The 26361-nt window shown below is 41.1% G+C and overlaps 1 protein-coding gene across 7 annotated transcripts in view; it reads left to right on the top strand.

Annotated features, from left to right (window-relative positions):
• The window catches only part of LOC135404171 (sodium channel protein type 5 subunit alpha-like), a 215763-nt gene that overhangs the window by 116807 nt on the left and 72595 nt on the right, over nucleotides 1-26361 (top strand). For all 7 annotated transcript variants that reach the window (XM_064638848.1, XM_064638841.1, XM_064638832.1 and 4 more), the window contains 2 exons: nucleotides 3506-3679; nucleotides 5101-5457. In XM_064638848.1, the coding sequence (XP_064494918.1) occupies nucleotides 3506-3679; nucleotides 5101-5457 (531 nt within the window). The remainder of the gene's footprint in view (nucleotides 1-3505; nucleotides 3680-5100; nucleotides 5458-26361) is intronic.

Here is a 26361-nt window from a genome sequence, read left to right as displayed (position 1 = left end):
GAGTATGCAGAGACACTACAGATGTGATATCTGCCTTTAGTGAGATGCATTCTGTGCTGGCAAGTTTAGGTGGGTAGTAGCAGTAATCAGACATTTTGAATCAGTCCTAGAATACGTGACATGTCACCTATGGATTTTTTTTCTTTATCCTGGTCCTCTGGGCTTCCTTGTGCAGGTTGAGGTTATTCTCCTAGGCTGTGGGACTATTCTCCAGTTTTTCAGCTGCTGTGTCTTGGCAAATCTTGCTCTGTTGTTGTCTAAGGAGAAATCTGTTTGGGTCTCTCTTGCCCTCTGCAGAAAGCAGTAGATAAGGACAGCTTGGAAAGTCATCTCACAGGACTGTACCCAGCTGCACTTTGCAGCCAGCGTTCCTTCTTGTTGCTCAACAATTTGTGGCCTTCTAAGATGACTTTAAAAAAAATTCCTTTGGACCCAGTGTCCACCAAAGCAGGTGGCAGTGCTGTCATTTCCCTCTCTGGCAGTCGGGATAGTCAAGGTGTCTGCTCTCCCTTGCAGACCACAGGCAGGGAAACTTTAACCCTTGGCATCCCTCCTGCCAACAAGACTCCTAATTTTTAGCAAAGAGAGAAATTTTGTAGAGAGACACATGGTTTGTTTTTGCTAATCTCTTTTTTTTTTTTTTTTGGCAGGAGAAATTTTGCAAAGCAAATTCTGCAAAATTTTGCAAAAAAAAAAATAAATCTCACTGTGAGTTTCTCAGTGTTGCCTAGAGCCATTTCTGCTCTTTATTTTAAAGTGTAAAGTAAGCAAAACAGCCTGCCAGTATTTTTTTACCAGGCTGATGGCTCAGGGCTCCCCTTCTTCTGAGGTCTGAGGTTGGGTCTGTGAGAAGCCAGACTGTGCCAGCTCACCCTCACCAGCTTTACTAAACCCCTGCATAACTGGATTGATTGTGAGTAGGGCAGGTCAGACAAAAGTAACTCCATTTTGTGGAGGATTTTGCAAAGTCATTTTTAATGAAAATTGACATTTTTTGCAATTCCCTATGAAAGGGAAGGGAGTCCCAGCCCCAGGGCAGGCTGCCAGGTGACTGCATCCCCTAAGCTGCAGACTGCCAGCCCCCCCTCAGCCCCCACGCTGGCTGGCTGTCGCCTTCCTGTTGGATCTAACCCTCTCTAAGTGATTATTCTAGCATTAAACAGGGGAAATATTAAAGAGGACAGGTCTTTGGCATTTTTTTACTCGGAACAAATGCTTCTGAGTGAAATGAAAGAATGAGAGTGGAACATAAATTTGCTTTCTCTGGATCTGGCAGTCACCGGAGCTCTCCCGCTCTGATTGTCCATCCGCTTCAGTCAGTATCTGCTACCTTCAGACTCCTTCAGTTCATCACTTACAGGAATCAGCATTTTTAAGTGTCAGCAGAAGGCCAGCCAAGCACATGTACATTTTTACATGCTTCATCTGCCCACACACCACCCAAAAAATTAGTAGATAGAGAGCAGATAGAGCAAGATTCCCTCAATTTTTGTTTTCCTTTTAGAAGCTGAAATACCTCTATGCAATATCAAAGCCTAAAAGGCTGAAACGATAGGTAAAAGTTGGGTTTTTTTTAAAGACAAAGTCCTCCAAATCAGCAGTGTCATATTTGTCACCAGTGGATGTTAAGCTACTTGTTTTCTCTCCAGCTTTCTCATATGACACATCCACATCCATCCTCTTGTGCAAGCTCAGCCATCGTGTACCAGGTGCTGGCGGTTTGGCAACCGTTGTTTGAAATCCAGCTGGTACACATACATGATTCCTGATGCCTCTAGGAAGGCCCAGACGTTTTGCTGCCTTGCTGTGACATTTCCTTCTCAGAAGGCTATTGATTAAAATGATTCAGGCAAAGAAAGTGATCCTCCTGAGTCATTTCTCAGCAAGACAGTTGCATAACGTGCGGCGTGGTATCGTAGTTTCTTAAGGCAGTCCCCTGGATACAATTTCACAGACATCCAGTTTTGTCTTGTTCTCTGTCCTAGGAAAATTGAGAGCATTATGGTGGGAGTCTTTGGTTTCTCTAACCACTGTGACTCAGAAATTGTTGGCTGGTTAGAAATATGAGACAGGTTGTTTGTTGCGTTCTTGGTATGAGGTGATGATGGGAAGTTATGTCCCAAAGTATTGCTGCAATCCAAGGTATCATTTTCCTGATGAAAAAGAGAAGGTAATTTACATAAGGAATAGTGTAAAATGGCCACTTGAAATAATTAATTCCAGAAGCATTAGAGAGTAAAGCCAAACATTCCTCAAATGCAGGCTATAATAATTTATTTTTATTCCTTAATGTCATAATTACATGATCTTAAATTTTCCCATTCCCATCTTAATGGGTGTCTTATCCCTGTTGCTCAGAGTTGATCAGTTCTGCTAGGCTAGTGCTGCAAATATTCAGCTGCTTGTAAGGAAAACATTTCTCCTTGACTGTATGTTAGTGATGCGTGAGCTCTGTATGCTCCCCTCTTTTTTGACCAAAAAAATGCATAAATGCTGATTATTTCACAGAAAGCCATGTACTTTACTAAATACATTTCCAGAAATTATCTATTTCTGCAGATATATCTATTTCTGTTTCAGAAATATCAGAAATTCCAGAATTTTCCAGAAACACAAAGCTCTGTGCAGCTTGTACTAGGACTTGAAATGAAAATGAAACAGTATACGAAGAATGTGGTGCTCACATTTTGTCATTTAAAATTGACTGTAGCTTTGCATTGTGCATTTAAACTGTTACTCAAGGAGGGCATATAAAAGGACAAGATCTGGGATACTTTACACGAATGTGTTAAAACTGAATTTGTTGTCAGCAGCCTTCCTCCCCCCTCTCCCTCTGCCTCATAGGTAATATTTATATGTTGTTTTAAAGAAAAATGTTCCAATTAGAAGTTCCACCATATGACATTTGAACTGGGTCATAAATAACCAATATGTTCCCAAGATGCAGTGAAAAGAAAATTGCCGTGATTATTTGTAAAAAAAAAAAAAAAACAAACCAGGACTCAAATTAGAGTTTCTAATCGCCTTCGCTGCCAGCAATAACCTCAGAATAACTGGAGGCGTGCGTTGCCCTTCTATTGATAATAATAACAAAATAAAAAGGGATAATACAGGAGATACACTGCAACTCAAATAACCCTTAACACTCGCACTGAATTCACTCAGCTCTCTCCACTGATATGAATAGATTTAACCTTTATAAAAGGTACCTTTACACTTTCTTTTTTTTACCACTGTGATTTTTCAGATGATGGAAGGAGGTAGAAATGTATATTCCAATCCAGAGCTTGAAGTCAGATGTCATTGTAACTTTACAGCAGTGTATTGTTGTGAAAAGCGAAGACAAAATTGTAATAGTGACAAAGAATCAGCCATGAAAAAGAAAGTATTTGTTTGTAAAAAATGTTTTTGACTTTCTGCTGTGTTCACCTGCAGCAGTGGAAACTCTGCAAGCAAGGAGTTGTGTTTAAAAGGTTACTTTGAATTCATATTTTTCTTTCTGCAGGTCTTCACTGGGATTTTCACAGCAGAAATGGTCTTCAAAGTAATTGCCCTTGACCCCTACTACTATTTTCAGCAAGGCTGGAATATTTTTGACAGCATAATTGTTATTCTAAGCCTGATGGAACTGGGTTTGTCCAGCATGGGAAACCTGTCTGTTTTACGCTCCTTTCGACTGGTAATGGTCTTATTCTGTTCTTACCCATATTATTACATATAAACTCTGACATGAATGCAACTTGTTTTCTTAAAAACGCATCTGCCGATAATTGCTGCAAACTGGTGAACAGTACGTGACACTAATTATAGGCTGAGGGATAAATGGAATTGTTCCAGATTTACATTAGGGTAAATGAGAACATAATTTGATTCCTTCTAGCTGTGCCAGGTACTTGTAGCACACTTAAAATATTTGAATCCCAATTTGTAATAAAAACCTGCCGTTTTATACCCATACACCTGCTAGCATAGTCAGCAGATAATTGATAGCCCAAGAAATGCAAGAGCCAGTAACTTGTTGTTTTAGAAATTGTTATTCCTAAATTATGTTATAAACATGCTACTGTTCTTTTAGATGTTGTCAAAAGAAAGTGTCTTTGAATTATTCACAGAGTGATTTATTTTTTTTTTCTAGAACTGATCAGCATAACATAACACCTGTCTTTCACAGGAACTCCTTAGCTGTCAGCTCTTTTGTTAGGCACAGGATAGTGGTGTTCTATTAATGAGAGACTGGTGACATTTTGGAAGAGAAAAGTACTTTCCTTGCCAGCCTGACATTTGTGTTGCACTTCGTGTACCAGGATGTCCATGCTAATCATTCTGGCCATGATATGGCTTCACAATTTTAAAGACCAGGAAAACAAACCCTTATGGTTACATTTAGCAGAAGAATTAATTTTTTTTTTTTCCAAAATTCTTTGCTCTGCTCAAAAATACAAATTTTCCATCTCTGTCCTAAGTGTCTCCTTTCAGTTTTTGAGCAAGCCCTCTTCAATAAGGCTGATATTAAACCTTCACTTGAAAACAGAGCACAAAGGCTAGGCAGCATTTATATCCTTAAAATAGGTCTTAAGTGGGACGTGGGTTGAGCACAGACTGCGAGATCCTCAGCACAGAGGTGATTTTCACCCTGGGAGCTAACAGCTAGTAGCATCTGGCTGAGGCTTGCTCTGAAACACAGAGGAATTCCTTCTCTCTCCGTGGGATCAAACCCTAAACTCCTTCCTCCAGATGCCTGCCAGGCTGTTTAATTTGAGGAGGAAAAGGAGGAAAAGCAACATGAAAGAAAATATTAAGATGTGTATTTTGTTCTTCCATCCCACCCCCACCGTGGTAGTTGAGGAATGCGCCTCTAAGAACTTGTCTGTCCAACCAGGCAGAGCATAGCTCTGGAACACTTAATGCTCATCCTAGAAGCCCAGCTGATATTTTATTAATAGATGTAATGGGGTTGACAGGAAGTATGGCTAAAATCACCCTGTACCGCACACACTGTGGCATTTAACATCTTTCACGTTTTGCCCACTTTAATAATTCATTGGCTGAAATGCCTGTTGCTTCTGTGAACTGACACTGCTGTTTGTGTTCTGTTCACAGCTGCGGGTCTTCAAGTTGGCGAAGTCCTGGCCGACCTTAAACACGCTCATTAAAATCATTGGTAACTCAGTGGGTGCCCTCGGTAACCTCACGCTCGTGCTGGCAATCATCGTCTTTATTTTCGCCGTGGTAGGGATGCAGCTTTTTGGGAAAAGCTACTTGGACAACGTGAAGAAGATAAGCAAGACTGGCAATTTGCCACGGTGGCACATGAACGATTTCTTCCACTCGTTCCTCATCATCTTCCGGATTTTGTGTGGAGAGTGGATCGAGACCATGTGGGACTGTATGGAAGTAGCTGGGCAGCCACTGTGCCTTCTTGTCTTCTTGTTGGTCATGGTGATAGGAAACCTGGTGGTGAGTTCTCAAGATGTTGGGGTTTTTTCTTCCTTTCCTGGTGGGTGTGTGAAAACGTACCATTTTTTAATCCAGAAATGGCAAATCTCACGTCGCTCCATGACTTTAATTTGATGAACCAAGTTGTCACCCAGAGAAACTTGTTCCTATCCCAAATACAAAATTGCTAACATTGCATTAGTCATAGGGAATGAGGGCTTGCTGCTTTTTTTTAGAACATATAGTTTTTTACCAGAAGTAAGTAGCTTGGGCTGGTTATAATGATTTTATTTCTTAGGCCATTCATGGGGATGAAAAGATTCAAGATCTCCTTTCTATACAGGTGTGAATATCACCTCAACTGTCACTGTTTTAGGACATATTTTATTTCCCTTCATTTTTAGTCCAGAACACGTGAACCTTACAGACAGCACAGTGCCTTTGACTGGAGTTTCAAATGTCTTTAGCCTGCACGTTCTAGGAAGCTACAGGTTGTGTTTACTGTAATGTCACTGGCTTGCCTGCTTTTTTTAATAGACTACCCCATAAGCATGGCTTACATAAGCTCTGAACCTATTAAGACTGAATTATTTTTCCCTGTTGACATCTTAAGGAGCGCTTTGCTGGCTTTCAGTCATTGTGGAAATGTTTCTGCTGTTCAGCTTACAGAGCATCTTTGACATTGTGGCTCTAATGGCCTTACTGTTTATGTAGTGAGTTGTTTAACAGTAGATGCTGCTATAAAAAACATGGGGTTTTGCTGCTGATTGCTTTTAGTGGTTATTTTGCTTTTAAGTATGCAATGTTTTGGTTCTCAGCTGCTGGGATAAAAAAGTTCTTGAACGAGCTTATAGAAAAACAGAGTGTGCTCTTTTGTTTACATTAATTTATATTTTAGAAGTTATTTTTGTGCTGAAAATGTTGATTGCATGGGCAAATTATATTTTTAAGGTGCTTTTTATTATAAAAATCGGAAGTTAAGCTGTGATTACTCAGAAAATGGTGGATTACTTATGGTTTTTTTCCATAACTTACTGTTTCTATAATTTTTTCTTGGAATTAAATTTGATTAGAGGAGTTGGGGAAAAATGCTACTTTATTTAGAAAAAAATTATTTATTATATCTTCTGGGAGAGTTTAGCCAGAAATCCAGAAAGTTAATCTCCCCCTGCCATTAAGCAATGCATTCTGTGTATGATAATGAAAGCTGGAAATAATATGTGTTAAAATCCGGGGAAAATGTTAACATTTGAAATATTCATGGATTATTAAAAGATGTGAATTAGCAACATCTGATACCCTTAGATATTAACACTCATCAGTGTACATAAGTACTGTTAAATATGAAATCTGGTTCAGCAGAGACTGCAATAACATTATCTACATATATTTAACCTTCAGTGCTTGAAAAAGGCTGTCCCAGATGTAAAACCAGATATTGAAAAACTCTGTTAGCATGGATAAGCTGAAGTTATTAGTCAGCTGAAAGCAAAATGCTAGCTTTATTGTTTTCAGCCCACAGTTCTGTAAGGATGTGGCAAAGACCGGTAAATAGAAATGATTCTTGTGTGTGGGTCACTCAAAAAAGAAAAAAGAGAATGATTCATAGGTGATAAAAAGAACAGATTCTGAATCATGAGACTCATCCAGTGTTAACTGCGTTACATGGAGGTTTCATGATGTTGATTAGCAGGTAGAGAGGAGGTCATCTGACTCCTCTGGCATCAGCAAAATTCTTGCTTTCTTCAGTGAGGGTGGGTTGAACCTACTATTTCATTTATTTTCTGAACATCATCAGACCCAAAAATTCTGGTGTCTAAAAAGCACCATGAGCCCTTTCAAATAAGAATACTGGAGTGCTAAAACTTTTACCTGTAAGACCATTGTGGTCTGTGCCAGCAAAGTTTCTCTTTTAACTTGCTGAGGTCCTTGTTCCTCCTCTGAGTTTCAAGAGCCAATTCTGATAAAAAATATTATCCTGAGGCTGTATCTCATCTGGATCCTGAATGCTTCCGTGGTCTCTGAAGACATAGAGGAAATCCTACAGCATTTTTCCTGATGTAGCAGATCTGCACATTCATCTAGACTAAATACTTTTCTCTGTCACATCTGCCAGTACGTATGGTGGTGTCTGTGCTCACTTTCCCAACAAGAAGGCCAAGTATTATGAAGCAGACCTGCTCTTGAACTCCTTTAAGGGCTGCAAACTGGTGATGAAAGTGTTACAAACCACTTTCAGATTCTGTGGCAGTTCAGTGATTCTGTTTGCAGGTCTTATCCAGCCTCACTAACATAAATTCAAAGGAATGGTGGAAGAAAATCCGGGAAAGTTAGTAACCACCCTGGGCAACATCATGTTATAGAGCAGCACAGCTGCTGAAAGGAATTTTAGTAAATCTTTAGTCTTTGGTTTGTATTCATATATCCTAAAAATGTCTTGGACAATTTGTGTGCAATGCCACACGAAACTATATTTACTGCTGGTCAACTGATATATGAGTCATCTTCAAGGAACTAAACTTTACAACATAGTTGGAAAACTATGTGCTGTGGAACTTCTCTCACACAGTAAAACTGTGCTACTGTTGTCAGATGGCAGTTTAGAGTCATTGAAGCCACTTTAGAAGGTAAAGCCAAACCAGACAGATAATAAAAGTTTCTCCCTCATTTGTAAGAAAGATCTTCTGAAATAGCTGACTGAATAATTATGCTTACTGTTAAGTTTTAAAAAGGCCTTAACATATCATGTGTATTTATGTTACTGAGGTTAATAAGGAAAATCACTGAGACAGGAATTATTAAGAAGATGTAGGAGAATTTGGGTCACAAGGCAGTTCCTGGTGGCCCCTGCTTGGGCAGGTCAGCCAGTGTGAGAGTCGATATGACATCAGCCACTTCTCAGGGGAGAGTTGTGTGTAATGGGTGCAAACAACGTGCATGAATAAAACTGACACCTCAGTCACAGACAGAACAACCTCCAACCTCGCTCTCTGTGTGTGACATGCACTGGCCAAGCCACCCTTTTATTCTTCTGCCGGCCACACAGATGAAAATGTTTTCTACCAGCTTCTCCTGAAATGCCACCAAGTGAAGGACAGCTTGATGTGGCACAGAAATGTACCTACTGTCTTTGCTCATGCTCTGATCGAGCTGTGTCTGACAGAGAGCACCCAAAAAGCATCAGTCAGTGTTAACCCCAGCTAAGAGCTGCAGTGCATTAACTCACCCTCAGGGCTGAGTTCTGGACTGCCGTTGTCTCACCTCTATCTGATTCACATGCACCCCAGTACTTCCATGGCACATCCACCACTGTTCCCCAGTTCACCACAGCTGGTAAATCACTGCTGAATTTCCGTGGTGGATTTTGTCTTACTGGAGTCACAAGCTTGCCAAGATGTAGAGTCCGTAACCAGGAAAGTGACATTTTCAGAATTTACCTGAAAGGTAAAATATAAGGCTGGAATTTCTCCTTTAGCATCAGTCCTAGGCTTTCTTTTTCCCCCCCTACTGTCAATTCAGGAAAATACTAAAAACCTTTTTCTGAGAATACATTACAAAGGTAGAAAGCACCACCAATTTCTAGAATATCAGGCTATCCTGTAGGCAGGATTGCATAACCATTATTGAATTAATGCATGATGCATGGAAATATGAAATATAAAGTGTAAGGTCATGCACTCAGCCCTATTTAAGAATTTATGTTATCATCAAGTAGCTTACCAGCAGAAATTGTATATGTATTAGTCACCATGGACATCTACATCTGCAATAATTGCATGGAGGTGCCTTTGTAGTCAGATCTGGTTAATGGAAGTCTATGAAGTCATAAAATATCTTACCACCCAAAAAATCTAAATGCATTGGATTAAATAGCCCCTAAAACTACCTTTTCCCCTCCCTGAAGTCTTAGGAGGAAAACAGGTGTAGAAATCCCCATGTGCATATCACTGGCTGACTGAACCACTATGATGTACCAATATAGTGCACCCACTGAAAAAGTAAATGACATTCTAATTCATATTAGGAATGCTAATCACAGAGGAAAAAAGAGAATCTGAATGCTATTGCACAGTGATCTGCAATGCTGCATATGCTATACATCCCACTGATGAATGATCCTCAAGAAAGATGAGGGTCTACCGGGAAAAGAACAGCATGGGAATATGAAGTTGAGGAGGGCAATGCAGAGCTAGGCATGGAAGAACAGTTTAAGTGACAGGATGCTGCTCATCCCAAACAAAGGAATGTAAATCACTGTGAATACCATTACTGGGACTGGAAAGGAGCCTTCTCATTATCAGTCTGGTGAGGTTGTTTGGGAGAACTTTCCTGCCCCAAGCCAGCAGTGTGTGAAATGGATTAGATGTTGAAAAAAACAACATATGTCAGCAGGGGACTCGCCTTGGTGACCCAAGAGGACCTTCCAATCCTGTGTTTCCCTATGGTAATTTCAGTGCCTGGCATGAGCGTGAGCTGCTCAGCATGGTTTGGATGAGATTTGAAGTGACCTGCTTTGGTTAAACTCAGTGAAAACTTTTCTCTGAAAAAGTCAGATGCAGCTGAAACCCATCTTTTTACTCTGCTTCCACATCTCAGGAAGCCTCAATGGATGATTTTTCTGTTATAATTTGGCCCGTGACTGAGACATGCAGAAATATGAAAATGTCACATTTTTGGAATGAAGGGGTTTGTCCCTCCCCACATGCCTTTCCATCAAGTCCATGTAGGACAGTTCCTTGAAGAGAGGAGGAGCTGGGTCCCATGTGCCTCCCTAATACCTTTTTTTTTTCTTTGTTTGCTAGTGTTCCCTTTAGTTCAATGTGTGTGGTCAAGAAAACAGAACAAAAACCAAAGCAAAACAAAAAAAAAAAACATAAAAGAGGCAGCTGTGATGTACAGCATATAAATATGTAAGACAGGGCTGCTGTTTGCATTGCATAGTCTTCAGCATGGGGGCTTTGCTTCTGTATGAAACCATTTCATAGAGTTAATTACAGACTGTTACTAAATGAACATCATGATCTCTAATTGAGGAACACAAGAGAGAGTGTATGTGGCCACCTGTGAAGGAGAACTGGTAGCCCACTGTGTGGGAATCCATCAACTGGACAACCATATGGGAGATTCACAGGCAAGGGACTATCCTTGCTGAAAATTGTGGTCAGTGCAGAGTATGGAGAAGTTTAATATTAGGGAGCAAGATGATCTTTTGCATTTATCCTCAGTGCCAGAAAATGTTCTTGAGCTCATTTAATTTATTAGTGTAGCACTAGCCATAAATTCCTGTCTTGTCCAATGTTGATACATCTCCATCACTGCAAATTTCTCAGCAGACCATACTGGGCTTGAAAGAGGTTTATGGTAATGTGTCAGATTTTCTCTTTGTTTGAGTGAAATGGGTATAGAGAACTATCACTGTCCCATGTGGTAAAATCACAAGTAATAGCAAAATAGCTTCTAACAGGCCTAGGTGAAAGTGGATTACAATATTACATTTTAAGAGCTCAGACAACCAAAGCATATTAGGATGGTCAAAGGTGATCTTCAGATGGAGGCTTGTGTTTCTGCCTGACATGATAGGGCTGTCACTGAGGGAAGATACATCAAAACTCCAACGCTTTTAAAAGACATGAAGCATCAAACTAGGGAGTTTCAAGGCCATAAAACTTTTTAGAGGGTGATGAAAAGTTGTTTTACCCCAAAAGGAATGAGGCCTCATTCATTCAGGTTGCCTGTGTCAATAAACAAATGAAAATGGAACTCCAGTGATGAATGATAGCACTTTTACAGCTATCTCCTTATTTTATCTTCAGATTATGTACAAATCTAAAATACCAAAGCCCCATTTTTGTGTTTTTTTCTGTCTGTCCCCAGGGAAATGCTTAACTCAAAAGCTGCAGTGAGACTTGCTGCCCTGAATCAAGTAATTATTTTGCATTTAATGACAAACATGCTCTTATTCACAGGGGCCACTGTAGACATCCACTCTGTGAATAAAGGTTAATCCCCTTGGAGGGGAATGTAGTATTTGTATTGCATCTGATAATTAATATAAATGAAGTGGAATTTTAAAATATTGTGTACCTTCTAATTGCAAATACTAGGTTAGATCTGCTTGCTGGAAAAGAAAGCAGCTTTGGTAGGAAGGTATTACAACTCAAATTACAGCATTTTAGGGCTTAGCTTTTTGATTTTCAAACCACAGTAGAGGTCTTCATCCTCCAGCTTTATATGTTGTACTTCTACCACCAGGCAGGTCCTCTCCTTGGGGTACACCAGTTCCACTTCTTGCACAGTGGAAGGAATAGGGGATAAGATGCAACTACATAAAAGGTGTGGAAGAACAGCTTTTTGCAAGGAAATGGGGAGCTATAGGAGATTTGCAGAGACGTTCAGGTTGTCCCAAGTCTTGCTGGAGCACTTCCTTCCCTCCTCTCTCTCTACACCCCAGTGTTCACGTCCTGGGTGCCCTTGTTCACCTTATCTGCTCTTTCAGCAGTTCCCAACATTCTGGAAATATGCATTTGTGTTTTGGTTACATCAGCTGAGAAGGCCTGTAGATAAACAGGCAGGAATAGGCATGTCAGTAACAGTCATCGTCAGGGCGGACAGAATCCGCAAAGCGGCGAGCGGAGGGCGTGTGGGGCACCACGGAGGAGCAGGGCTCATCAGAAAGCTGCAGGAGCCATAATGAGAGCAGGGAAATACTGGAGATGGGGGCTGGAGAGTTAGAGGGTCCAGAAGAAGCCAGGGAGCCCAAGGGTTCATTAGTGAGGAGTGGAAGTGTCGTTTGAGCCTGTCTTGTCAACTTGGACACTTACATAAGGGAGGCGAATTTTCCTTCTCAGGTCACGTGTGACTTTGCAGAAGAGCAGCCCAGAATACATGAATAAGCACAACAGGGGACACAAACAAAGTAGTGTCAAAACAACTGTCAGCATGTTACTGTCCCTTTTGCTTCTACTCATGTACACTTAGGGCTGGGAGCGGGAACATTTGGTGTGATATGGGAGAATTCAAAACTCAGAGGGAAGCAACTAAACCCCAAAACATTTCCCAGCTTCCCCCTTCATATTTTTCATGCCAGCTACCTGCATAGTCCATGAGTCCCAAAGCAACTTTAGCTATTTGTATTTCCCATTATCCATCCTTTCTTGAGAAGTGCCTGGGAAGCAGAGCACTCAGGTAGTCGATGCTTTTTTGCAAACATCTGTCTGTATCTACTTAAGTATTAAACATCCTCAGGGGTAGTGAAAGGTCCGCCAGAAACAGATGGCATCATGTGATGCTTCAAAAAGATAAATCCTGACACCAACCATCAATCAGTCCAGTTGCCTCTGATGACTCCCAGCAGAGATGGAAAGCCTTTGTCCTCACGTGGGTTGCTTGAAATGCAAACCTTTTGCCTCAGACTCCAGGCTTTAAAAATTGCATGATTTGTCAGCAGGCACATAAATAACTAGAATTTATTTTACCGAGTAGATATTTCCCACCATCACGTGTAACACCAGACGCTGATGCTAAAAAGTCTGGGGAAATTAACCTCACTGTAATTATGATGGACCATCAAAGGCTGCTGGTTTTCCAAAATGCCATTGTATGGTAGATTAAGTAGAGTCTGTTCAAAGCTGGGAGGTTTAGGGCTGCTTTGCCCAAGAGATGTGAGGGAAATGCACCTGAGAATAGACAGGAGGACAAACTACCTTCAAAATCTACTCCTAAAAAGTGATCTGCTTCCTTCTGTCAATTCAGATTTATGAGTGTCTGTATCCTGCTACAGGCTCAGCTGTTTCTTCTGAAGAGTTGAATCTTGGCACTTGGTGACTAATCTGAGCTTGCATCTTGTATTAGGGGACAAGTGTGTTCAGTTGCTGTTTTCAAGGTGCTATATGGTGTCCTTGTCAAATATATACTAAAATCTGCCAATTTTTTCCCTGCAACATTCATTCACAGAAAGATAGATTTTTAAAACACAAATAGCCCAAATCCCCAAAACAGTTGGCATACAGAAGAGAAGTAAGCTTTTGCTTCTGATGCAGCTCAAAGGAGGATGAAAACAAAAGGTGAACTAAGGCTTTTTTTTTTCATCTGTGACATAAGGAATTCCCTAAAACAATAATCCAAAGCAGATTCATTGGTGGGCTGTGCCAGATTTTGGCATTTGGTGCAGATTTTAATCAGTAGAATTATAAATATTACTTCTTGATCTATAAATGAGTCACTGGGATATATCAGAAAGAAATAAAATCTGGTAATAATGCTAGTGCTCTTCTGTAGGTATATACAAGGGAATACAAAACTACCTCCCATTAACCTTCATAGATGTGAGATGACTTGGAAATATGGAAGAAGAAGAATGCTAGTATATTAGCATTCAGTCAACCTGGCACTTGGAAACCACCCTCATGCCCTTTGTTCTAATTGTGTTTCCAAATCAGAGATTTTTCTCTAAAAATGTTGTTTAAGCATTGACTCCATTATATGAACTGCTGACAAGATGAAAAATTTTTAATACGATCCACCATATATATATATATATATATGTATGTATATTCACATATATATTTTATATTTTATATTTTATAAGTGAATTATTTTTGAGATTTCGTTGTAATCCAGGAATTGAACAGGAACTGAATTTTTATTTTGAAAACTGCAGCCCTGTTGATATAGTAGGCATCAGCAGGGTAAAACGCTGCCCACTTTTTGTTCTACATTTGTCCTTGGTTCACAGTGTAAGTAGGGTTTTGTCAGTGGTTAAGCTTGCTAATAGGTGGGTAGTTATTAAAAATCTAGAAGACACTGAGTCAAATTTAATTGGACAAGAGTGTGCAAAGGTAGGTACAACTAAATGTGTCTCTTTTTATTAATGTCACAGTACGTGTTGTCTGGATGTCATTGAAAGGGTAATGACAACAGAATTATTCCTAGCATGTGTTGAGGAAAAGTCAAGGTTTTTAAGGTTAAAATGGACCAGGTGGTACAAATTTAATACATCGTTCACTACTCCTCAACATCTTATACTTTAAAATAAAAGTTAAAAATATTATTCTTCCCCACCAAAACTAAGCAGTGAGTAGAGCATTCTAACAGTTACCTCTAGAAACATCTTGTTGAAAAGAATATGTGAAACAAACAGCTAGTCATGACATCCTTAACCTTCTGAGCAAGAGATACTGGAATTTATCTTTCCCATGAACAATACATATTTATAACTGCATTTCTCCACCTAGCACATGTGTGGCAACATGGTCTGTGGCTTCCCAAGGAAATATGCTGAAGAATGCATTTGGAAACTAAATGTAGTAGACAGGATTAGATACCAATTTCCTGCCTTTGGGGATCTTATTGAACAGTAAGAAATTCCTGCAGTCAAGGGGATCCTTTGGTCTCCTACTACTCTTCCATATTTCTTTCTGTTCCTGAAAGTCCACTTGTCTGGGTCTTACTCTGTTAGACTTCTCTAAATTCAATAAACCCGCTGACCCAGATTTGCTGAGGAAAATTTCCAGCAGATACAGATCTATTCCATCAATTTTGTATTACTGCAAACAGTGCAAAGGAAAGTAGAATCAGACCTGTTGGTTTTTTGTCCCTCTTAACATTTTTATTTCTTTGCTGCTACATAAGTCCCTTTTGTTCTATTTCCCTGACTGTAGATTCATGTGTTAACTTTTCTTCTTCCTGTATTGTTTGGGTCATCCTTAGCCAGAATCTTGTTTAAATTAATTCTTCTTGAATGTGATCCAGATCTCCCTTTTATTTTCTTCTACCTAAAATGTATTTTCTTTATTTTTGGTCAGTTCTGGCCTTGATAGTCATAGAATGTTTTGGGTTGGAAGGGACCTTAAAGATCATCTGGTTTCAACCACCCTGCCATGGGCAGGGACACCTTCCACTAGACCCGGTTGCACAAAGCCCTGTCCAATCTGGCCTTGAACACTCCCAGGGATGGGACAGTAACAACTTCTCTGAGAAACCCTCCCTAGTGCCTCACCACCCTCACACTGAAGAATTTCTTTCTTATATCTTATCTGAATATCTTCTCTTCCAGTTTAAAGCCCTCCTCCCTTGTCCTGTCACTCCATATCCTTGCAAAAGTCCCTCTCCATCTCTCTTGTAGCCCTTTTAGGTACTGCAAGCTGCTATAAGCTCTCCCCAGAGACTTCTTTCTCCAAGATGAATTACCCTAACTCTCTTAACCTGAATTCATAGGAAAGGTGGTTATAGTTATTTTCTCTTTCACATTGCCCCGTATCTCTGCTGTAGTCTTCCTAGTGTCACACTTTGAGCAAATCTCCTCTTTTCACATTGCTTTGGATTTCTGAGTTTCAGGTCATCTTCTGCAAGGTCCAGCTCCTGCTGTATCTTGACTCCACCCTTCCCAATGCACAAACAAATTCCAAGACTCTGTCCTGAAACTCTTGTAATTATTTCAGTGCAAAAGTAGTTTTATTTTTTGACCAAGAAAATTTTTGCCATCTGTAGGTCATAGTAGTATTTTCTCACAAAAAGTGTACACATTAACTTAGCTTAGGACTTGGTTTTAAGTATACTTGATAGTTTCCATGCTGAATTTTCATGGAGATGAAAAGAGGAATTACATATGTTTCTCGGGATGGGCAATTTTTATCAGCTCTACTAGCAGTTAATTCCCCTGCCCCTCTGTTTGCAGCCTCCTCCCCACCATGAATTCCCTTCTCTTCCTGGCCTCCCTCATGTAGACTAATTCATTGCAACTGCACAACTAAGAGCACTCTCATGCTTCTTGTGCTACAAACTCCTTTGTATGGAGGTTTCTTCCTGGAAGGCTTCCATGTCCCTTCTCCCCTCCTGTAATTTTCTTGTCTCCCACATTTAGATGTGATGCCATCCCATTTCTGGGAGGTTTGGCAAGTGCAAAATGCCTGCTGTTTGAAAACACAGGCAGGTGGCTGCCTCTATAAACTGGCTTAAGGCATGAAAACAAACATTGTGAGTGCCCCTCCTCTGGCACATTCCCTGGCCACCCCATTCCAGTTGATGCCTGGGCTTTCAGGGAACAGTCTTGGCTGGGCACAGCGGCCAGGGAGCAGTCCTGCCGGGGGGAAGAGCAGTCAGCTGCTTACCCTCAGGGATGGGGAACAAGCCTTGGCTTGCCTTTGCTTACTACTGTAAATGCAATTTTTAGATCATAAAATGGACTAGCTGCCTAGGTCTCAGTGCCTCCCTTCTCCCTAGCAGACTGGCAGTGAGCATAAACTCATAAAAATGCTCTTATGGACAACTTACACCATCAACTTTCTCCTTTTCTTTCTCAATTTTATGTTCATCTTTCACTAAATATGGTTGTGGGTAACCCCAGTTGCTGGGATTTCAGCCAGGTGCAGAGAATACAATTAATAAAAACCCCTAATTTTCAAATTTCCACATCAGCAAAGCACTTTTGTATTTCCTGATGTAAGAAGGAAGTCAAAGATGAGGTCATCACACCTGGAAAGAAGAGCTTTCTTTGATCATGTGTTTGAGCACAGCCTTGGTTTCAAGGATACTGGTAACCAGTACTCCATGAAGTGCTTTTCTCGTGTTTCTAGTAATGCTTCTCTGAAAAACACAGCTTTATCCTGTAGGAGGAAAGGACACCCACCTCCTTCCCTTTCTTCCCAGGGATATTTCCCTGGGGGCTTTAGGAAGCACTAAGAAACTTGCAGAATTAAACACAACTGAACCGGGATCAGGCGATGGCAGAGGAGAAGGGTCACTCTTTAGGATGGCAGTGAGAGGTGTGTGTCAGCACCACCCACCTTGCAGAGCTTGGCTCTCATTTTGGATACATAACTGGCACCACTCCTGCTGAACCCTCCTGCCCCATTTCTTTAATGAAATATGGAGGGTTGTCCCACTTTTGAGTTGTGGGTCTTCTCCAACAGGGGTATGTGAAAGCCTCAAGCCCAGCCATGTGCTGTGAAGGCAGGAGATTTCATACTATGCAAAATGACTAGTAGAAATCTATTTTGTAGCTTTTCTGAAAGCTAAACCTCCTTGGCTGGCAGGCAGCTCTGTCGCTTTGTTCTGCCCTCCGAGGAATTTGCACTTGCAAAATGCATAAAGTCAGAACCCTCTTACACCTTCACTAAAGAGTTATCCTTTTCACATTCCACTTAATAGGAAAGTGTAATTTTGTGATGGAACTCAAATTATAATATTAAACCTGGGAAATGGATCAGAAAGTAACATTTTAAAAGGAAATCATGTTCTCCCTGAAAAAAAAAAAAAAGGTGAAGCTTATGTTAATTATTTCTTGGCTCTCTGATTTAATTTTTGAATCTCTGGGCCTACCCTTATGTTGATTTTATTTTGGTGTCATATACTGGCTGCTGGGAAGCCATTGCTTACTGTGGCCATTATCATTGGTTTTCTTTCACCATTATTCTGTTTCCATATGGGTTTTTATCCTTTTGGTGCTCTGTGGCTTAGCTTTCCCCAGAGGTTTTCTGCCATGTGTGAATGGAAATCACCTCTGGCCTCTGGATAACAGAGTGCAGAACCAGCACAATCCTTGGTCACAACTGGGTGTCCTCTTCTCAGTGGGTAAATTCAGGTAAAAACCACAAAGCTTTAACTTCCAAAATCAGAGGGTTTTTTTCTTGTGTCTAGTCACTGTATAATAATTGGTAGAGCAGCTGATGAGGTCTTGTTTGCATACAGCTAGTGAAAATATTCCAGGGATAATACAGGAGTTTCTCACCTGTCATCAATCCTTACAGGAAGCAGCAGTAGCAAAGACCCTCAAGTGTGTTGAGTCAGTCCAAACCTGTGCAGTCTGTCTTGCTCTCTAATCGTCCTGACATCCTCACTGCCACAACAGCTAAATGCCTTTGTTGACTTAGCATAAAGGTAATTGTCTCTTAGCTTGGAATCAATAAACTTTCTGTAGTTTCCCTAATGCTTTTGGGGTGTGTTGAGCCTTTAACATCCCAAATACAGCTGGTTTTGCTGGGAGAAGTGTTCAACTGGACTTGTCTGATAGCATGTTTCTTTTCTGTCTAGACAGTGGCTTGAGAAGTCCATAGCAGCTCTGAGGGAGCTCTTGCTATGCTGGTGAATTAATGTTGTTTTGCTATCTAATGAAAAACCTGCAGGAACATGTTTGTTTTTATGCTGTGGCTCTAGTAGGGGAAAGAATTTATCTGCCTCCACTCACCATCTCACCCTCCTTTCATAAAGCACTTGGAGACTAAGAATTTCATATCAGAAAACACTGGGTTTCCAAAGACTCATCTGTTGATATTTCTAAGGGACATATTTTGAATACCACTGAAACTCAGAAGCTACAAGAGAATTCTAAATTCAGTTCATTAGTTCTTAACCAGCACTTGGAGTGGTACAGCTTGTCTGCACATTTCTATTCACATAGGTGGGTAACAAAAGAAAAATACTCAGCAGCATGGGGCAACCACCAGGTTGTGGTAAGAAGTGTCATTCATTGCTTCAGATCTGTGTTTCAAGGACTGTGTTTTAAGTGGCAAGGACATAGGCCCCTCGCTCTTCCAGCTTTTGGGGTGCTGCAGAAGCTGGGGGTGAGGAGAGGCAGAGACTGAAGGTTGGTCCCTGTGAGACAGGAGCTGGGGATACACCAGCCTCCTCTCTCACTTCAGCCTCCCCTCCTGAGAGGCATTTACATCATGTGGTCCATTGTGTCAGGCTGACAGCAATGTTGAGGTGTTCCCTTTGCCTGCCTCCCTCTCCCAACAGGAGGTACTCAAGACAGATCTGATGTACCCCAGTGATAGTGCAGCTTTAACATCTCCACTGAAAGAGTGGAGGGGTGAATGGTAGCTTAAAATGACCAAAAAAATTTCTTCTGTGACACAAAGGTGATGTGAAGTATAATTAAGGGGCTTAATCAACCCTGCCATTACTCAAGGAGTTTTCTCCTGTATAAAGTGGTGAGAACAACACTGAGGAATCTGCCCCAAAAAATTATGGATACCCCTTTAACCTCTGAGATGAGATATTGGGTGACAATTTCCCCCACCCATGCACATCCCATAAACAACTACCATCCAGCATCACTTCTGTACCCTGAACAGCTTAAATACAAACAGCTGCACAAGAGACCACCAGTTATGGGGGGAAACATAGTGTCAATACCTGAAGTGGAGAATGGTCAGAAAAACTCCCAGCCTTATGGTAAATACCACAAAAGCCCTAATGGGATAGGGAAGACATTCATCTCACCCAGTTCCTAGAGTCTACCTGAAGATAGCTACAGCTGTATCAGCCACCCTACCTATTGTTCACATTCAACAGAGAGAAAAGGCACTTTTATTCCTTAATTTCATCTCGTGTGCAGCCATTAGCTTTAGGATGGGACACATTGGGCTCAGGCTCCTCTGCCCATATGGATTGGACCCAGCCTGCCTATAGAGAGAACCCTGGATGCCTTCAACTCCCCTGAAGACAGTGTGAGTGCCAGCCATGCCCAAGGATGAGCATTCCAAGCATGTTCTGTTCTGTGCACTGTTCAGCACAGGCAGGGAAATGCATGTAGTAGTTGGGGCCGGGGGTAAAACCAGGCCTTGTTCTCTTTGTTCTGAGGGTAAATAGAAATCATTCACATGAAATCACTTAAATTATAACCACTTTTGTATTTGCATATAAAAAAATTATTCCTACCATATTACTTGCATTTTTTTCTTTCCTGGGGATAACATCCACTTTCATTACCATCATAAAGTAGTTCAGAGATTTTGCATAGGAAATAGACTGTATTTGGTGCACAGCTTCTATTAAATTTCATTTTCTTATATTTAAGCGGACAAACCAGTTATTTCACTAAAGAGGTTTATACAGAGTTGATAAGAAAAAATTCCTGTTGCAACAAACTGATACTATAGTGCCCCACAAACCTCTCATCTGCAACTGCTGGCCTGCTTGTAGGCCATTGGGGAAGTTGTGTGGCTGCAAGGGAGGAAATCCATATTCCCATTTCCCTGTGTTTTCCTAGCTGATCTCAGGCAAAAAATCATGAAGGAGATCGATGCTGCTCCATCCTGTGTTCTCCCCCACCTGCCCCAGGCCACAAGGACCTTGTGCCAGTCTTTTGGTGTCATGATCATTTTGACAGCAAGAAAGTAAGATATCAGAAGAATGGGATTATGAGATTGACTGCAGGATAAAGAAAAACTGGGCTGGAAGGATATAAGCTTCTTATCCAACACAAATATCTGAAATAATAGAAAAGGGAATATAAAAAATAACTGATCATGTAAATTGCTTTTTGCAGGAGTACTCCCTCTTAGTAAACTTTGCCCTGGGATGAGTGTGGTTGAAGGATTGGAAAATAGACTTCCAAGGAAACAAATAATCCTCCAGTAGCAGAGAGACTGACTACATGACCTATTACTGCAGATCTCAGATCTAACACTTACTTGATGCAATGAAAGCCCCTTTTCTGAGCAGTTTTTCTTTTCAACTTCATGGATTTTGTGACAGTAAACAAAATATAACAACTGGTACCTATTGTATTAGGCTTGCTAGAAGTCATCAAGGTCTCCAAAGAGAAAACTGCATCTTTCCCATCTGTGCTAGCCAAAGAACGGTGCAGATTTCCATTGCCATCCAAAAACAAACAGGAAGGAAGAAAATCAGATTTTTCCACTGGTCATAGAGTGCCTGAAGAGATTCTTGCTGATCTGTGTCTACCAGGCACTGCCAGGGAAGTGCATTTGCATATGTTGAGGTCTGTAGGTCCTGTTTTATTCACAAAAGAAAGTATTAGATAAGTAGTTTATGATCCTGGCAGGTAGCTCATGTGCTCCACTGTCTGGGCTTTCCTGTGCCACTGAGTGACAGCAGTGACAATGAGCTGCCACAGGGTTACAATTTGGTTTAATGACTTACTTTTTTGCATGATGGATTTCACTGGTTGGGCGTGTCTTCTGCTCTGGACCCTGTTGTTACAGAAAAACCTGTTTGGCTGTCTCCTAGGAGATTCTTCCTCCACAGGGAAGCACCCTCAAGTGATGTAAGGTCCCTTGTAGCTGCCCTCAGCTGTCCTTCCTGTGCTCTGCCTCCTGCAGAGAGAATGGTACTGGTGTTCTTTGAAGGGTCCTGTGGGTTTACAAGCAAACAAGTGCACTTGAAAGCAGCTCCTGAACTACTCTACTCTATGAGCCTCCCCCTGCGAGGATGATCCCATCTTTGATTCCAGCCTTTGATTTGTCCTATGTTGTGTGGGGAGATGAGAAAGTCTGCCCTTAATTGCTGCTCAGCGTGAAAGATCATTTAGAATTCATGCGCAGACAAGATCAGGAGTTTGAAAATCAAACTCACTTGTTTTGTGGACAGTCTGTGATCAAGGCAGATCCCACTACAGGAGAAGCTGGGTGTGTGAGCTCACACAAGATCTGCCAGCAAAAAAGACCAGTACTTGATGTCCTCACTTTGGAGATGGCTTAGCCCTGCCGCTCAACCTGTGCAGAAGCAACATCATTCTTACTACTACCTAAATGAAATACAGAATTATTTTCAGTCTGCTAAGAAATGGCTTTAGACTTCCCAGTGGATTTTCAGCCTATATTCTGTGCAGCACTGAGCACAGTGTCAAATCCCCTCCTGGGTGACACAGTGAGAGTGCAGAGTAGGGAATTCAGTGCTGAATCAATTCACAGGAGGGCAGGAGGGCTTTAGGGCTGCACACTCTCTGACTGAATGACAGATGGAAGGTTAAATATACAGAGATTTATATCCCTTCATTTTTGCTGAATCAAGGTAAATAAAAAAATGGAAGGGAAATGAGGGAGTGGCCTCATTCCTGTGGGTGGGTCCTTCCAATTTGAGATACCCTGTGATTTTATGTTAGTTATTGACCTGCATTGATAAGTTCTCTTGCTTTAATCTAGCTCTAAGATACTAAACCCAGACTAAGTTAGGCTTTGATAGGCACCACCAGAGATAGTTCAGTTCTTCAGCATCTCCTGGGATGCCAAACTGTCTCCATTGTCTACAGACATCCTAGGAAAACTCCTCCAGTTTAAGTACCTCAGGGAAGCACCTGACATTAGCCTGGATTAATCTGATTGTTTGTGCCTTATAGTGGCACAACCAGAGCTACAAGCTTTGAAAAGCATGCTGGATTGTCATTAGGCTAAACACTTAACACAGTTATACTAAAGGAATTGGGGTTTCTTTGAGTTTATCTTGATTCCTGACCTCAAAGATCAAAAAAAGTGACCTGCTTTCAGTCTGGCTGCTCTGTGTCACTGGAAAGCAGATTTCTTTTAAAAGGGGATACATATGGACAGACAAATGTGCCATTGCTTTTGAAAACTGAGGTAATCTTTAGCTTGCTTTTGCTTAAACTGAAAGCATTGCCTTAGCAGCCAGGAGGACTGGATATTATTAGTAACCTATTACAGGAAACGTGGTGTGTCATGGGTTAGGCATATATTTTTCTGGAAAATGCAGTGTGTAGTGAAATGGGGAGAATAAGTAAATATGAAGTGCTTATTCAGCAGTTCACTCTATTTGAATGCCCAGCAATGGAACTCTAAGGTTACCTGCTCATAAAGGAAGGAGGGAATGATATTTGAGATTTATTTTTGGCTAAAAGCATGAAGTGCAAATAGCTCTTTGTGCAAAACATCAGCTGTGCTTCTGGTAAGTAAACAACATTGCTTTTGTAGTCCATGATAAATAACAACAGTAAGGGTGTTACCACCTATTATATATACCTGCAGGTGTATCTACATAAACTTATCTAGCTGTAGTTTGATGTCTGAAATAAATACAGAAAAGTAAAACAAGGCATTTCAAACAAGCTTTTCTGTGAACAGCAAAATTAATGAAGTACAGGATGAAATTCAGCTTCAGCTGCCAAAATCTCGGTGCCTACGTGGAGGTATTCATGTATGGAGAAGGCACCTGACCTACTACTAATCTGCAGAGATCTAGGGCTTCACTCAGTTTTGTCTAGGACCACTGGGGACACTCTAAGGTATCCATCCTGGCCTCCAGCTGGACACAGATCTCCCATAACAGTGTGTCCTGTTGGTCAGCTACCTCAGGATGACTTGGGCATGGCAGGGGCAGTTGGCAGATCCATGTGGCCCTGGCCCAGTCACCGGTGTTTGGTCAGTCTCCACTGTCTACACAATGAATTTCTACTGATCGAAATGGGGCTTAGATGTCTCGTGAGACTCTCAAGATTTAGTTTCTGAGGCTGGAGGCAGCTGCCATCCTTGATGAGTGATTTGGTTGCCTGCTGCAACATCTCATCGTGTCCTGGTTGGGTGGTAGATGGAGCTTAAGAAGACCACAGGCATCCTGTAGGTCTGGTGCAGGTGTCCCAGGTAACCTCAAACATCAGCAGACACCTCTGCTAAGGTAACTGAATTGCACCTATGAAGTCCAGAAGATTTTTGTTCTGGCTTTCTTTATCTGTTGCCTTCTTCCAGCTCTTTCCTATGTCCATAGGTTGTTGCCAAGAAGGAGACACATTGTGTGGCTTGTTCCAAGCTCTTTCTGCACTGGTGTCTCTTCTCTGCACACATGCTTATTTTGAGGACACTGTTAGCAATGTGATTGTCTCTGAGACCTCATCCTTCTATCAAACTTGGTTGAAAATGGCTAGAGGGGTTCTATCAGGGACTCCTTCCCTGATGGGCTCCCACCTGCTTGGCTGTATATCCAATACTCTGGTTTTCAACTACCTCTCCCATCACTTGCAATGCGTCAGACTGGGGTATGAAATGAAAGATCGATTCACACCAGACCACTGCAGTGATTAGGAGACCCACACAAGCTGTCACTGACACTCCAGTATGATGGACCAGCTAAGGAACAATTAGCTTTAACCTCACTTAACTTCAGAGCAGGGCAGTGCTCAGCACAGTGATGGTTTACTCAGTGGTTCATAATGGACGTGGGCAACTGCTGTGCTACCAACTGCTTGTGTTTGTAATCACGGTGATTGCAAAGGGTACCTCACAATATTGACAGGGCACTTCAAATGCAGTGTCATCAGAGTGATTAAGACCAGGTTTTCAGAGTTCCATCTCACATATTCTGAATATTTGAAATAAGAGAGAATGGGTGGGGGGAGAATAGCAATAGATTGTGGTGTTTTGGTAAGGTCCAGTTAAATAGAAGTACTTTTTATATTGTTTATTTTGGCCTAACAGGATTTATCCGTTTAAAATACTATCAGAAAGAGAGAAGTCAGGTAGCATTAAGAGATCATAGATAAAATATCTTCACAAAGTCAATTTTATTGCTATAAATGTCAGAAGTGCTGCAGCACTGATCTCTCCTTCGTTGTACCACAGAGCTGGCAACCACCCCCCTTGTACAGGCATCAGAGTTGATACCAGGCAATTTGATCCCAGTTTATTTGGGTTAAATATATTTTAGCTGATATTGGTTTGAGTCACCTTTGCCCCATTCTTGTCATCCCAGGCATCTACCTCCAGTGTGAACTTCTTGTCTTTGTGAATCCAGCACAAAAGCTGCAATTCATTCCTTCTCAGACCACAAGCAGGTGTAACCTCCAGTATACGGCAACTGGTGATCAGCCTGTAAGAGATGTTACTGGGAATAGCCTTCTAGAAAAAGATGGTTTTATTTATTGGATATAATTTTATTTATGTGGGGGGGGGGGTGTAAAAAGAGATTTAAATCATCAAATATGTCACTCAGATGTGTAGTTGTATCTAATCTTGCCATGCACTACCAGCAAAGGTAGACAGTTCTAAGTTGCAAGAACAGGAGGAATCTAAGTCTCCAGTTCAGTTTGGATCTTCTCATACACCTGTGAAAATCTTCACATAGTTTTTTCATGACTAGTAACAGCATTTTCAGGACCAAACCTGCTTTGGGAGTGAGCCCTGCTCATATTTAGCTACAGTAGTCTGATTGTGATGGTTTGTTTTAGCCTGGAGGGAAAAGTTTTTGAAGCTGTTTGACCTCTTAGGTGTTTATTCACAGTCACAATACATTTTCTTCGTGGCCCAGAGGATATTTAAAACAAGACTGTCTGTGAAAATGCATACAAATGTTAGAAATGTTTCCAACTGTGCTATTTGGTTTAAGTGCCATGCCTATGTATATAATTATCATAAAATCATAGAATAGTTTGGGTTGGAAGGGACCTTTAAAGGTCAGCTAGTCCAACCCTCTGCAGTGAATAGGGACATTTTTAACTAGATCAGGTTGCTCAGAGCCCAGTCCAACCTAACCTTGAATATTTCCAGGGATGGAGCATCCACCACCTCTCTGGGCAACCTGTGCCAGTGCCTCACCATCCTCATCTTAAAAATTTTCTTCCTTATATCTAGTAAGAGACTACCCTCTTTTAGTTTAAGGCCATTTCCCTTGTCCTATTGCAACAATCCTATTAAAAAGTTTGTCCCCATCTCTCTTGTAGAGCCCCCCTTTAAGCACTGAAAAGCTGCAGTGATGTTCTCACAGACCCACTTTTTGAGCATATCCAGGTCACTATGTATCATCCACTATGAAACATAAATAACAATATTCACGCTGAATAAAAAGCAAAAAGGTCCTGAAAACATTCTTCCTATAGTCTTTTTCTACATGCAAACAGTACCTTTACAGATGTCAATTAGTGCTGTAATTAGTGATTTTCTCCAAGATGGAATATGGGCGATTACAGGGAATTCATTGTACCACCACCACTGAGAATGTTTACAACATGTAGCTTCCAATGAAAATTTTATTTGGCATTCTGTTTCTGAGCTTAATATTTTATTTTCCATATTTTGGGGTGTTAGGGGTTGGGAAAGGGAATGTCTGAGTGTGTCCATGGTGTATTTCTGCACATGAAATCAGTGTATTTGGAAGTGCCTGCAGACTTCCTTTTTCTACTGAAACCACCTGTATTTGAGGGAGTTCCACAGTGGTATTATGTTATCACAGACGAGACAA

Source organism: Pseudopipra pipra, chromosome 1 (genome assembly GCF_036250125.1).
Source record: "Pseudopipra pipra isolate bDixPip1 chromosome 1, bDixPip1.hap1, whole genome shotgun sequence".
Classification (NCBI taxonomy): Eukaryota; Metazoa; Chordata; class Aves; order Passeriformes; family Pipridae; genus Pseudopipra; species Pseudopipra pipra.
The sequence above is the reverse complement of the archived record's forward strand: the minus strand, read 5'-3'. Positions and strand labels throughout refer to the sequence as shown.